This window comes from Marmota flaviventris, chromosome 2 (genome assembly GCF_047511675.1).
Source record: "Marmota flaviventris isolate mMarFla1 chromosome 2, mMarFla1.hap1, whole genome shotgun sequence".
Classification (NCBI taxonomy): domain Eukaryota; kingdom Metazoa; phylum Chordata; class Mammalia; order Rodentia; family Sciuridae; genus Marmota; species Marmota flaviventris.
This window is the reverse complement of record NC_092499.1, coordinates 56,437,689-56,453,390: the sequence shown is the minus strand read 5'-3', so window position 1 is coordinate 56,453,390 and position 15,702 is coordinate 56,437,689. Positions and strand designations below refer to the sequence as shown.

Below are 15,702 nucleotides of genomic sequence, written 5' to 3'. Positions count from 1 at the left end.
TTCAGGAAAGGCAGGAATAAAAGGAGAATGAGATTTCTTGAACAAATGATTAGTTTGATTATATACCAAGAATTGAAAATGTATGTTTAAAAGAACAAATGAGGGCTGGGGCTGTAGCTCAGTGGTAGAGCGCTCGCCTCACATGTGGAAGGCACTGGGTTCAATCCTCAGCACCACATAAAAATAAAATAAAGGCATTGTATCCACCTACAACTAAAAAAAATTTAAAAAAAAAAAAAAGAACAAATGAAAGCTATGGCTTAGTGATGGCCTTGCTAGCTAAAGAGATTAGCATGTATAGAAGGGAGCCAGATATTATTCATCAAGACGAGGGGAGAAAGACCTGGAAGTCATTTTAGAGAACTGAGGCTGCCACTTCTATCACAGGCCCAGAGCTCTAGGAGACAGAGTGTTTTGGGGGACATGTGAGGACAGCCCATTGCCTATAGCCAGCTCAGATATCTGCTCATATCATTCCAGCACTGCACTCACTGGCTGCCCCAGTTTTGACTCAAGCAGAGCCAGCTGTATCTCAACCCTGTGACTAGTGCAAGTGGTAAACCTTGGCAGTGTTCAGGGGTGTGAATTCTGCACAAATTCAGAATGCAAAAGTTATGGGGACATGGCCTTCTCACCTTCATTTCTAAGAATGTTGTGGACTGTTTGGGGTCACAGAGATTTGTGGCAGGGGTGAATCCACTGTATAGAGTTTTTATTAGGGCAACTCTTGAGTGGAAATATAGTGTTGGAGGTGAAGCTACTGCAGAACCCTCAGCAAGGTTATACCTAGTGAAGCTATGTTAACTAGACCACCACAGAGTGTCAGTACTAGGGTAATCCCTAGTGAAAGCATGAGAGTGGGGCCAAGACCCCAGGACTGTAGAACTACCAACATGCAATACCAGCCTGAGCAAGGTACAGGCACAAAACTCTAGCCTCCAACCATGAGAAGAACTAGATGAACTGAATGCAGCAAAGCCATTGGGTTGGGGCTTTCTAAGGCCTTGAGGTCCCAGTTTCTGCCACTGTGGGCCCAGGCTACAGAACATGGAGTCAAGGGAGATTAAGACTTACTGTTGTTTTCCTTGTTGGGGTTTGGGGCTGCTTGGTACCAGTTACTTCTTTCTTATGTATTGGTCCTTTTTGGAATGAGAACACCTGACCCACCATTGTATTTTGGAACTATATAATTTGTTTTGATTTGATAGGCTGACAGGTGGAAGGATTCATGCTTTGAGACCTATCCATATCTGATTTAAAGGAAACTCTGTATTTTGGGCTTTTTAATTGATCCTGGAATGAGTTAAGACTCTTGGAACTATTGGGATGGAATGAAAGTATTTTGCATCATGAGACAGACATGAATTTTGGGGGTCAAGAGTGAAATGTTATGGTTTTAATGTATCTCCCCAAAATTTATATGTTAAAAACTTAATGCAGTAGTGTTGAGAGGTGAGACCTTTAAGTGGTGACTAGGTCTTAAGGACATCACCCTCATGAATGGACTAAGGCCATTATCTCAGGAGTGGGTTAGATGTAAGAGGGGGAGATTTGGCTCCTTTTCCTTTCTCTTTTCCTCCCTCTCCCTGTCTTCCTCCTTCTCTCTCCTTGTGTGTTCTCTCACCATGTGATGCCTTCCATGGTGCAGGAAGAAGGCCTTCAGCAGGTGCAGCCCCTCAATCTTGGACTTCCAGCCCCCAGAACTGTGAGCCAAATAAACTTCTGTGATTTGTAATTTACTTAGCCTGGTGGCATTCTGTTGTTACAACAGGAACTGGACTAAGACATATTCCAGTTATTATTTTTTCCCCTTAAGGATTTTTTTAAAATCTTTTTTTAGTTGTCAATGGACCTTTATTTATATGTGGTGCTAAGAATCAAACCCAGTGCCTCACACACTCTAGGCAAGCGCACTCTACTATTGAGCTACAACCCCACCCCTCTCCTTAAGGATTTTTGATCCATTGGCTCTATAATGAGCTGATAGAATTGATTGCTTGTCATACACCACATGTTCTCATCTTTTCTGCTTTCCCACCTTAGAGTCCAGAAACAACATTGTCATCATAACTTTTGAATATACCATGGCTCCCTAACCCTTGTGTTCCTTCATCATACTCATCTAGTTAAAATCACAACATTCACTTGTGCCATGGTTGTACCTGAGCATTGGAATGTGGCAAGAGAAATACACATGCCTGGGGCTGGAGTTGTGGCTTAGTGGTGGAACATTTGCCTAACCCCTGTGGGGCACTGGGTTTGATCCTCACCACCACATAAAAATTAATAAATAAAATAAACTTCTGTTATTTGTAATTTACTTAGCCTGGTGGTATTCTGTTGTTACAACAAGAACTGGACTTAAAACATAACTTCAGTTATTATTTTTTCCCCTTAAGGATTTTTAAAAATATTTTTTTAGTTGTTAATGGACCTTTATTTATATGCGATGCTAAGAATCGAACCCATCTATAACTAAAAGAAATATTAAAAAGAAATATATTGGGCTGGGGATGTGGCTCAAGTGGTAGTGCGCTCACCTAGCATGCAGGAGGTACTGGGTTGGATTCTCAGCATCACATAAAAATAAAATAAAGATATTGTGTCCACCTAAAACTAAAAAAAAAAACAAATATTAAAAAAAAAGAAATATACATGCCCATTTAAACTTATCTCACTTAAGGACCTTGGCATTCCCCAGCAATTAACTTTTAATTTCCTCAATTTATTCTTTTACTTCCTAGGACTATCTCACATCACCTGTTTTCTCTTTAAAAACATCCCAGGTATTTCCAACTCTTAGCTTATTCCTTTTTCTATTAAGATAAGAAGCCACCAGAAAACTATCTCATCTTCCCATCACTAAATCTACTGTTATTTCTATTAAAGACTAACCCTTCTACTTCTTTTTTTTTTAATTTTTTATTTATTTATTTTTGCATTACAATTCTTAATACACCATTATACCATAATTTATCATATCTCTGATTTTATATATACGGTATGTTTCTACTTCTTATATTCACTAGATTCCATCCCTTTTCTTTTTCTTTATTTTTCTTTTTCTCAGGGATTAAACCCAGGGGTGCTTAACTAATAAGCCATATCCCTACTCCTTTTCTTATTTTTTAAATTTTGAGCAGGTCTCAATAAATTGCTTAGGGACTCACTAAGTTGCTGAGGATTGAATTTGCAATCCTTCTGCCTCAGCCTCCTGAGCCACTGGGATTACAGGTGTGTACCACTAGGTCTGGGCCATTCCTTCTCTTAATGCAAATATTTTGCTCTTCTACTTATCTTGTCTTTCTCTTATATCATCACCTCCCAGTGTACCATATCTTTGCCGTGAACATACAAACGTTTTATAATCTAAACTCCCAGATTAATTTTTCTGGCATCCATAGTCTTTCTGTGTTTCACTTTGTAACTCCTCGTGTCCGTTTTACTCTTCTATTTAAAAAATAATAATTAAAAAAATTACCTATATTCGCTGTTTTCATTTCCTCATCTCCTGCTCTCTGGAATTTCTCCACTCAAGGTTTATCCCTATTTCCTCAATGAAACTCATCTTGTTAAACTCAAATTGTTCCCTGTTATATCACTGGTACAAATTCACAGTTTAAAATCTAGCTAAATAATAAAACTGATTATAAATAGGCATTTGATAATTATGAAGTTAATCAAAATACTTTGACCATACTGGAAAAAGAATATATACTCTTATACTATTGCATTATTGAGTTTTGGGACTTGTGGCTGACCTATAATCAGCAAAGCAGTCGGGGCAGGGCTGCCCTAACCCATGGGCCCCTGCTACAGTATGCACAAGATGGCTGGACTTGGAGTTTTAGGGGTTTAATGTCTTCCCTGCTGGCATAATTGGCCCAATTACACCTTTCTACTTGTCTGTTTATCCCTTTCAGAAGTAGGAATGTTTATCCTATTCCAGTCCTGCCATTATAACTTTATTTGGGGGAGTTACTGGAGGTTGAACTCAGGGGCACTCTACCACTCAGCCCCAGCCCCAGCCCTATTTTGTATTTTATTTAGAGACTGGGTCTCACTGAGTTTCTTAGGGCCTCACTAAATTGCTGAAGCTGACTTTGAACTCTTGATCTTCCTGTCTTAGCCTCCTGAGCCACTGTGCCAGCCTGCCATTATAACTTAGAAGTGTATCCTGCTTTTTTTTTTTTTTTTTTAAACAGAGGCTCACAGCTGGAAGGAGATTAGACTTTGGACTTTTGAATTAATGCTGGAATGAGCTAAACCTTGGGGACTGGAAGGGATGGAATGATTGCATTTTGCATTTGTGAGAAGGACATTAACCTTGGGGGCCAAGGGTAGAATAATATGGTTTATAATATGGTTTGAGTGTGTCTCCCAAAGGCTCATGAGTTGATATTGTGAAATGATGATGTGGAACTTAATTTGACTATGATTTTTAGAGATAGAACCTTTGGAGGGGGATGGGGAGTGGGGGATGTGTGATTAGAATTAGATAAAGTTATTGGAGTGGAGTCACCATGATTGAATATTGGTGAAGTGGGAAATGACCAGTGTGTGGAGAGAGAGACACACACACACACACACACACACACACACACACACACACCCGGGTCAGACTGCCAATGAGAAAGCCATCAAAAGATGGCTTTTGGTCAAAAGTATTGTCTTTTTTTCATAACTTATCTAGTCTGTAATATTGTGTTACTAGCAAGAAAACAGTCTAAGACAGATATCAACAAGCTTAATAGATATTAAAAATACGTTTGAAGACCCCACATATCTCCTTGCCATCTCCCTCTCTCCCCAAGAAGTAAACATTATTCTGTATTAACCTTCTGCTTTTCATTATAATTTTTCCTCTTGTCAAATGAAACTCAATTACTATCAGGTTTTATACATTTTTATATAAATGGAAGTGCTATATATACTTGGAGATTTTTTTTTACTGAACAGTAAATGAAATTCTCTTGTGCAATTGCATGAGGAAATAGTTCATTTACTTTCACTGACATGGTGTATTAGCATAGCATAATTTTTTCTTTTACAATGAAATTTTTTTTATTTTAAATACTAAAGTCTTTCACATAAATAGAAAAGAGTGTAAATTCCACTTGTACCACTCAGTGAATTATCATAAAAGTGAGCAGTACAAACCAGTTCAAAAAATAGAATAGCACTCAGGAGCTCCTTCTCTGTCCTACCCCAGTGATAATCACCATCTACATTTTTAATCCAGAGATTAGTTTTACATGTTTTTGAACTTGATATAAATGAAATTATGCAAAATATATTATTTTGAGTTTATCATCTTTCCCTCAAAAGACATGTAAGGGGTTGGGGTTGTGGCTCCTCAGTAGAGTGCTCACCTAGCATGTGCGAGGCCCTGGGTTTGATCCTCAGCACCACATAAAAATAAATAAATAAAATAAAGATATTGTATCCAACTAAAAAACAAATATTAAAAAAAAATACATGTAAGATTCACCCCAAGTACATGTGGCTGTATTCAGTTCATTTTCATTGCTGTAAATATGGTTGATGAACATTTGGACTGCTTCCAATATTTGGTGATTACAGATGATACTGCAGTGAACATTCTTGTACATATACAAATATATGCATTTTTCTTGTGTACCTATTTAAGAGTAAAATTGTTCAGTCATGGGACAGATATACTATACCTTATTTAACTATTCTCCTTTTGATGGATTATTGCATTGTGCTCCAAAGAACTTTTCTGTATGTTTCCTACTACAAAACTCACTATAGTAAATGTTCAACAGAGTAGACACATAGAGATGAAATTGATGAGTAAAGGCACATGCATATCTTGAACTTTATTGGATAGTGTGAAATTGTTTTCCAGATTTGTTTGTCCTTGTTAACACTCTCACTAACAATCTGCATTCCTTCCTCCACATTCTTGCCAAGAGATGTTATCATCTTTACAGTTTTGCCAGTCTGGAAGATGTTTCGTGGTTTGTTGTGGCTTTAATTTGCATGTCCCTGGTTACTGATAAGATTAAACATATTTTTATTTATGGGCCATTTGGGTTTTTAAAATTTATTTTTTTCTGCTTATTCTTTAGTGTGGAGATGTACTTTCCTCAAAGTGACTCTTGGATTGGTTTGGCACCCTTAAACATTCCTCGCTATGAATTTGGAATATGTGTTTTAGACCAAAAAGTGTATGTTATAGGTGGTATTGAAACTAATGTGCGTCCTGGTGTCACTATCAGAAAACATGAAAATTCAGTAGAATGCTGGAATCCTGATACAAATACCTGGACTTCACTAGAGAGAATGAATGAGAGCCGAAGTACCCTTGGAGTAGTAGTTCTTGCAGGAGAACTTTATGCTTTAGGTGGATATGATGGACAATCTTATTTACAATCTGTAGAGAAATATATTCCCAAAATAAGAAAATGGCAACCTGTGGCACCAATGACTACGACAAGAAGTTGTTTTGCTGCAGCTGTATTGGATGGAATGATATATGCCATTGGTGGGTATGGTCCTGCTCACATGAACAGGTATTTAAATTAATAATTAAATTGTGTACATGTTGGGAGATTTTTAAAAGGGATTATTAATAATAATTTCTGAGTTTTAAATAATTTGTATGTATCAATGAGCTTCATTTTTAATTTTTTAAGTGATATTGATAGGCATTTGAGAATTTAACCTGCTTCTTAAATGTAACTGTTTATATGACAATTCAAAGAAACTTAAGATTACATCCCTTGTATTAAATTAACATTAAGTCATTCTGTTTAAATGGTCTACATTTTAAAACTCAGAAAATGTAAAAGTAAGATTTAGGCAATTTTTAGATTTCGTGTAGTGTATGTATGTGCATGTGTATATGTGTATAAGGTCTTTATTATGTTGCTTAATAGAATAAAGATATGGAAATATAATTCCTATAGGCCAATACAATATTATATTATAAAGTTGAAGTCTCACTTAGATATTCCTTGGTGGATTCTTATTCTATGATTAAGACATATTTTCATGTTACATCATACATGTGTTTTGGTTGTACTAAAATCTGAATTAGAGATCTCTGTATTCTGTGATATATTCTTTGAATAAAGGAGAAATATGTATGAGAAAAAAAGTTAGTGCTTATATGGAATATTAATCATAATCCTGATATGGAATATTAATCATAATCCTGCACATTTATTGAAAATTGATGTTCTAAAGATTTTTATCTTTAATAATTGGAGTGGTCTGTGTTTTATTGATTTTTTTTTTTTAGTGTTTTAAAGAAGGGAAAGTGATTGGCACAACAGTATTTCTTAGTTTAAACAGCATTATTTCAGTTTAATCTAAACTAGTCCTCTTTTTTTGATCCTTTAGTTGAATGAAAAGTATTTGGGTCCCCGACAAGCATTTCTATTCTTTGAAAAACTTCTGGCAAAAAATTCTAAAATAAAAGATTTACGTATTTTAATTTTGAGATAATGTTCTTGGATTTTTAAAGTCTTGCTAGAGTTCATCAACTTTTCTTGTCCCATGATTTTGGTCTAATGGGTTTACCATGAAATCTTTTCACAAACACTGTTATCTAGTCTCTATTATGATTTCCAGAATGAGCTTAACAGCATCTCAAATGCCTAAGCCTTTTTCAGAAAGTGAGATCAGAACAAGCTCAATAAGTTTACCTTTGTGCCTTTGTGCCCCTTCAGGGCAAACAACAGGCTTAAAAATATTCTGAAATGGTCTGAAGAAGCTTTTTTGAAAATTCTGATTTGATATGGGTCTCCATAACAAACTTGGAACTACCACAGGTTCTCTGGATGCATACCTAACTTTAATCCTAAATTCTCCTAAATCAATCAGAAATTATTATGATTAACCAGTTTGTGCTATGGAATCTGTAGTGTGCTCTGTACTGAAATCACATGAATTATCCTGTGAGAAAAAACACTGCTCTTCCTTCCTTCTCTTCTCTTTTCCTTATCTGTGTATCCTTAGTTTTCTTAAAAATATTTGTAATTTTCTAATGCATTCTTGTTTGATTTTATTATATGAACCCTTTGAGTTGTGCTGTTTTTTCAGGTGAAATGAAATGGTGTATTCAGGTTTACACAGAGCCACAGTGGTAGGGCTAGTCCAGCTCTAAAAATGCAGCATTTGTACTTAAACCCAGGTCTTCTGTCTAAGTTCTGTGCCTTTAATATACCTGTTGCTGAAACAGTACTGTTGGCCCTCTGTATCTGCAGATTCAGCATCTGTGGGTTTAACCAACTATGGATGAGAAATATTTGAAAAAATATTGCATCTATACTGAACATGTACAGATTTTTTTTCTTATTCCCTAAATAATACAACAACCGTTTACATAGCATTACATTAAATTAGATGTAAGTATTCTAGAGATAAAGTATATGGAAGGTTAGGTGTAAATGCTACACTATTTACATAAGGGATTGAGTATCCACTTGGGTTCTGGGACCAATTCCTTATGAATACTAAAGAATGATTGTATAATGGAATAGCAAACAGTTATTGTTGAACCCTATTCACAAGGTAAACTTTTAATTCTGTAAACTTATTGGCAAAAATCTAAATATTTGGGATAGACTACTCTTGGTTTGTATCTGTTTCTTTATTGAACTTTGAAAACCATGGCAGGTTTTAGTTTTGCTTTGGCAGAAAATGTGACACAAAGGATCTGTAAATTAATTCTTTTGTCATGTGAATTTTTGCAGTGTGGAACGTTATGATCCAAGTAAAGACTCCTGGGAGATGGTTGCATCCATGGCTGATAAAAGGATTCACTTTGGCGTGGGTGTCATGCTAGGCTTTATTTTTGTGGTGGGTGGACATAATGGTGTCTCACATTTGTCAAGCATTGAAAGATATGACCCCCATCAAAATCAGTGGACTGTGTGTAGACCAATGAAAGAACCTAGAACAGGTAATAATAATTTATAAATTTATAAAAATATAGGACTGTGCTTTCTACAGTGATGCTCTTGGAATAGTAGTTCCATAGAAGAACAAGGGTATTACTTTTCCAGAAAAACTTTTTTTGTTATAAACTTGAAAAACAACTAGCTAGGCAAAACAACATAGATTTCTTAACTGTGCTTTTAATATACCTGTGGGTATATTATCATTTTCTCAAACTTGAAAGAACACATTTTGGGAAATGCTGATAATAGAATATATCTTTCTAGAAGCTTTTTTTTTTTTGTTCGTATAATAGATCTCATCGATTTGTATGTTTTATAATCCCAACCTCCCTCCCTCCCTCCCTCCCTCCCTCCCTCCTTCTCTCTCTCTGTCTCTCTCACTCACACACACACACACACACACACACACACACACTCCTTGTATTGTTCTATTTTGTTTTGTACATCAATGATTCATACATTTACTTTTTAATGTTCTGTCCTTCCCAAGGGACACAGTTATAAGAAAAGGGGTTGGATTTCAGGGTTCCTAAAGAAAAAGCAAATACATCATTTGAAAATAAGGAAAATTGTTATTTTTTAACCCAAACTCAAATGACATTATTTAAAGGGGCAGGTTTTAAAACGTAAATATCAAAAGGAAATTAACAGAACAAAATGGAGTTAACCATTTCAGAGTTTGTTTGTAATCAGTTTTTTTCAGCATTCTTGATAGGGAAAGCCTTACAAACAATAATTTAAAATTTTGTGTAGACTTGTTCTTTTTTTCAAATATATATAATAATATATAAAGGATAATTTTTAAAAGCATAAATTATATAGTTCAGTATATTTGAAAACCTGATGAAATGCATGATTGCTAGAAAATATATAAATATAAATGGATTTTAAAGCATATAGAAATGCCTTAATAATACTTTTCTGCCATAGTTTACCCTGATCTGATCATGAAACATTATGTACGTATATTAAAGTGTCACATTGAACCCTGTGAATGTGTACAATTCATTAAAAATCAAAATTTAAATAGTACTTTGCTGTTGGGGGCAGGGGTGTGGAGAGTAGGATTGGAGAGCAGAGGTAAAAGAATAATTTGACTCTTATGTTAAGGATGTGTTTTTCTATTAAGTATATTTCTATGTTGCTTGTTAGATTGTTGAAATATATTTTAAGAAAACATTAAAGTACACATTGGTTTTTAGAAAAAATAGACTTCATAGCTAACATATCTTCTTTTTATCTACCTTTCCTAGGAGTTGGTGCTGCAGTAATTGATAACTACCTTTATGTAGTTGGGGGTCACTCAGGGTCTTCCTATCTGAACACAGTGCAGAAATATGACCCTATCTCAGATACGTGGCTGGATTCAGCAGGCATGATATACTGTCGATGCAATTTTGGATTAACTGCACTTTGATAAGAGTGAACTCCTGGAAATCATGTGGTAGTGAAACTTGTGCCACACAAAAGGATGTCCAGTTTTCTGAAAACTAAAAGCTACATTGCTTTTATTTTAACTTGAAGTGGCATGAAGACTCAAAGTTTTGTTGGGTACTTTGAATTGACAAGTAGTTTTGGTTGCTCTTGGTTACACAGTAAATCAATAATCAAAGAAGAAGAAGAAGAAAAAGGAAAGACCTTGCCAATTGAATTGTGCACTTCTTTCCCAAGACTGAGATAGACTTGTTTTATGTTCCTAAATGGAGAAAACCTTGCTGCTTTTTAATTTTTTTTTATTTTTAGCTCTCTTTCCTTGATATGTATCATGATTTACTAGGATGAGAGAGGCTTTAGATTCTGAAGTGTATTGAATGATTGGACAGATTGTTTATACTGCTTGTTGTATGTAAATTCATATGCTTCACATTTTTAAAACAAAGGGCTGCTTTTACTTTTGGTACTTTTAAAGGTTGTAAATAACATGTCATAGTGAGTCATCTGAATATTCTTCCTGCTAAATTGGTTTTAGGGCTAGTGGTGTAATATATTTGCAAGACAATTGGTTTTATTGTCCTATTTGGGGCCCTGTTTTAAGAAGCCAGATACTTACTGTTTATGCCTTTTGTATATGTGCAGGTTAATGCTGGATGAATTTAGTTACTTGTCTGTGCTATGATAAGCATGGATAGAATGAGCTGATCATACCAGTTGTTTTAGTTTTTCTTCAGTAGTACAACAGGCTTCCCAGTGTTGATGTAAATATTTGAAAGTGTTTAGGACCAACCTTAGTGCTTATTGATTTTTTTCATGTAAACTTATAATAATTTTAGTTTTTTTTTTTTTTAAGATCTTTGTTTGCATTTTCCAAGTGTTCAGATATAAAAATGGTGCTAACTGTAGGATCTATATAACAAGGCTATAATAGATGTTCTTTTGGATGTTTGGTGTGACATGCATGGCATAATTTGATAGTGTTTTTCATTTTACAGGCTTAATTTGTTTGTGCTTATTAAAAATGTTAGTGAGTACACTAATGTTAACATCCAAAAATCATCTAAATGGCCTGTTAGGTTTTTCATGGTTACTGAATAGTGATTTAAAGAAAGATACACTTTTGGTCTTCTTTGTTCTTCTGCTGGATTACATCCTTCTGAAAAACAGAAATATATGCATTAAATATAAGCCCTAGGCAGTTATGCATTACTTTGTACATTTCTTAGGTAACTGAATATTTTAAAGTTATTGAGGAAAACTGGAACTCAATGTTTACTTGACTAATGGTTCTAATTTAGTTCTGCTTTGATTAAGGAAATGATCTTTTAAAACAAAATTGTTTGCATTAGCCAGTAAACACTTATTTAAAAAATATGGTTAACTTATTTTATTTTCAAGCATGTTTTAGTAAATGTCTGTAAGTCTTAAACACATTAACTTGCAGTTTTTTATGATGTTGGTACTTGTGTTTGGGTACTGTAGTCATTTTGTTTTTATTTTCTTAATTTTTTTCTTGCCCACTATCTCTTTATAAAGTCTCTGCAAGACCACTGTACATTTTTCCTAATAATTCACACAGCATTCTTAAGTGCCATGATATTCTAAAACTATTGTTAAGAAGCCATTTGTAATTATAAAACATAGGTTCAGTTGTTAGCATATATGTTATTTCTTAAAAACTATAACCAGGTAATTTGCAGTTTTCCTTGTTCTTCCATAAACTACCTGTTGTAGAGTTGACTATATACTACAAAACTATGTAAAATCATCTTTAATCAAAAAAGTAGTATCATGCTTTAGGAATATTTGCACAGATTATAAAATCTTGCAAGTGATTTTTAGTCTCTTCTAACTTAGAACTCAACAGGAGCTACTAATAAAATCAAATGAGTATTTTGTATGTTGCTTGTTTGAATAACAATGATACATAGCAATAACTTTTTCATTGCTTTGAATAAATCTGTTGAATAGTAATAAGGTGCACTACTGTGGTTGGCCTAAACTTTATATAAAGAAAAGCAATTTAAAATAGATTCCATTACATACTTACTGGTTTTCTGTTGTTGTTTTTTCTTTTCTTTTTTTTGGGGGGGTGTGGGTTGCCAGGGTTTGAACCCAGGGCCTTGTGCATGTGAGGCAAGCACTACACCAAGTGAACTATATTCCTAGCCCTCTACATCCTTACTGTTAACCCCCTAAGTCAGTTGTCTTTGTTTGTATGAATCATATTATTAAATACATCTTATTATACTGTTTTTGATTTCCTTCTCCCAGAAGATAAGGGAATTTGAAAGACTATAGAAAATTATTTTAATTGTGAATACATCCATACTGCTTTATTTTTAACAATGTTTAACTCATGTATTGTTTCCACTATCAAGTTAGTATAAAACATATAATTATTTGGTAAATTAGATCAAAAGCATATACTGATATTTATTTTTGAAAAATCTAAATATCATCTGGTGAAGACTAAATGTGAAACATCTTGGGCAATAGTAGAAGCCATGTACCAGTGAACAAATTATGAAAACCTGTGAAGAAAAAAATATTCAAATTTAGAAATATATTTATTTTAAGGTTCCTTTTGTACCGTTCATAACATCCAGAACTACTAATATGACTTGACAACTGGTAAGTTTACAACAGAGCTTTCTCTTAGAGATTTGTGAGAAGTTTCATTATGAATACTTTGCTGAAAAATTGTGAATTTAAAGCCACATGTTTCTTGTTAAAAAGGATCAAAATGTTTGGTTATAAATCCCCAGGTTTAATGGTATTAGAAATGATTATATATCTTCAGGCAAGCTAAAGCAATTTAGAATTGCCCAGAAATATTTTGGAAAAGAATGCAGAGGGGAATAGAAATTAATATAATCGAGTGCAAAATAATTGCCTTTTATAATTACATTACATAAAGATTTAATCTGTTAGGAATGTTTGGCAATTTAATATTTGTTGGATGTAGGAAAAGAGTTGACTTTTTTTTTTTTTTTTTTGGTACCAAGGGTTGAACTCAGGGGCACTCGACCACTGAGTCACATCCCTAGCTATTTTTATATTTTTTATTTTTTTATTTAGAGACAGGGTCTCACTGAGTTGCTTAGTGCCTCACATTTTCTGAGGCTGGCTTTGAACTCGGGATACTCCTGCCTTAGCCTCCCAAGCCGCTGGGATTACAGGCATGTGCCACTGTGCCTGGCTAATTTAACTAATTTTTAATGTAATCTAAAGTTTTACTTACAAGCTCCATTTGTTATTGCTAATACTGTTTTAAATATGGATGAATATTATAGGAAGTAACAGCAAGTGATAGGAAAAAGTAAGTGATAGGAAAATGACATTACGTTTTGAAAGTTTATTTTGATGGTTTGACAGATATGGAGGGTCTACTTTTATGAAGGAGATATTGTGTTAGATTCTGTGGTGGCTTTTCACTTAAAAGAGTAAAATGCAGTGTAGGAGTCCTGTACCCCAATAACTGTATGGTAAAATATAAATTTAATTCCTTGTCTCCAACTTCATAATTTCCTAAACACCTAGATTACTTATAAACAATTATTTAGAGTCTGATTAGGTTTTAATGTCATGAAAAAGAATTATGAAAAACTTGACTTATAGAACTCTACATTTCCTGAAATTGGATAATTATTTCCTAGAAGAAAAACAAAACTAAAGGGGGGAAAAAAAACCCAAACTATTTCCTAGAATATCAAAGCTCTGGCTAACACTGAGGAAAATATATGTGCATATCATGCTGTGTTAATTTTCAGTTTTGGTGTTGGATTCCTAGTATTGTCACCTAAGTGCTCATTTTCAGGAAAATCAGATTCTACAGTAAATTTACTGCTTAAAGTTCAATAAACTTGTGATAACCTCTATAACCTCTGTAGTCGAAAGTTAAGAAATTATAAATGTCTCATGTCAAGTTAACATCCAGTTCTACTCTTTAACCTTTCTTCCTTTTGTAAACAGCACTTTAATTAGACATGATTTAATTAGATAACGATTCTGTGGCTGGATATATATTGACTTTTCGCTTACAGTATATTGTTTCAATGTTGAGACACAATTGATGAGACAGGAATACAATAAGTACATTTTAAATATTATAGGTTTACAAATTTTCTTACTAGTGTGAATATGGAGTCAAATAAAAATCCAGTTTACATCTCTGCAGAGAGAAAAATTGTTATCCATATGTCTTTTATATTATACATATTTAACTAGAGATAATTTATTGTTAATTTTGTCAAGTTATCATGTGTAAAGTTTCATTCATTTTAAAATACTAAGCAAAAAGTTCCAAGTTTGCCTTAAAATACAAGTGAAATTAAAGAACTGGATGATAATGCCTATATTTTTGCCTTATGAATTGTGCTGTATCATAAACCAGAGATGGTTTTGATTTTAACAGGATTCTGAAATTTTGTAGATGTAGGGTACTAATATTTGTACTCTCTTGCAAAGAATGTGGATAATGTCAATGTTTAAATGTTTTTGTATCTGTTTTACCTCTGAATATGTACCTTTTTAGCATCAGGGTTTTATTTTATTTTGGTTTACATAGTAAAGTGGCATTTAACTTGTTGAAGATTGTATTCTTTTGTCTTTTATTTTAAAAATTCTTTGTGAATATTGTGGTAATGCTCTGTAATGGTTATGATTAAATTTCACTTAATGTGAAGTGTTTAAATAAAATTTAAAAATTTAAATGTGTATCATATGATTGTTATGAACTGACCCAATCTATTTTTTCAGCCTCAACTTGGGTTCTTTTTGGTTACATAGATAGCAGCTTCGAAAGTTGAAATGGATTTGGGGTAGCAATTCCCTTACATCCTCATTGCCAGATTACCATAAAACATGTCTTAGGCCACAATCTGCCTCACATTCAGACATTTACTAAACAAACAAGCACAAAAGTATACTCAATGCAGTTTTAGTTTTCTATCCTTTTAGATTCTTGAACCAGCCTCCTGAGAAAGGTTTACTCAAGGCAGACAAGGCAATATCCCATTTGATTCCCTTTTATGATCACTATCAAGTAACCAACTTTAGTGAAAGGGCTGTAAACAGTGATTGAGACCCAGGTGCTGTGCCATCTTTAAGAAAGTGGGCAGTTCTAGGCCTGGATGGGTTCTATCTTCAATATCACTAGAAAGAACAAATTTCTAATATTATGTTAGTCTATAAGCCATTTCCCCAATACATGGGCCTGACCTTTAATATGCTAATTAGCAAAAATTGGGTGTCAAACAAATTATGAATAAAAAGTTCTAGTATTTGCCTGGAGTATGAGCTTAGCAGTTAGAATGCCAGCAAACTATGTCTT

At 34.0% G+C, this 15,702-nt stretch overlaps 1 protein-coding gene across 2 annotated transcripts in view; it reads left to right on the top strand.

Annotated features, from left to right (window-relative positions):
- Positions 1 to 15,082, top strand: part of Klhl28 (kelch like family member 28) — a 40,775-nt gene extending 25,693 nt beyond the window's left edge. For both annotated transcript variants that reach the window (XM_071607856.1, XM_027929823.2), the window contains exons 3-5: positions 6,096 to 6,539; positions 8,727 to 8,935; positions 10,187 to 15,082. In XM_071607856.1, the coding sequence (XP_071463957.1) occupies positions 6,096 to 6,539; positions 8,727 to 8,935; positions 10,187 to 10,350 (817 nt within the window). In that variant the 3' untranslated portion in view covers positions 10,351 to 15,082. The remainder of the gene's footprint in view (positions 1 to 6,095; positions 6,540 to 8,726; positions 8,936 to 10,186) is intronic.
- The last annotated feature ends 620 nt before the right edge of the window (positions 15,083 to 15,702 follow it).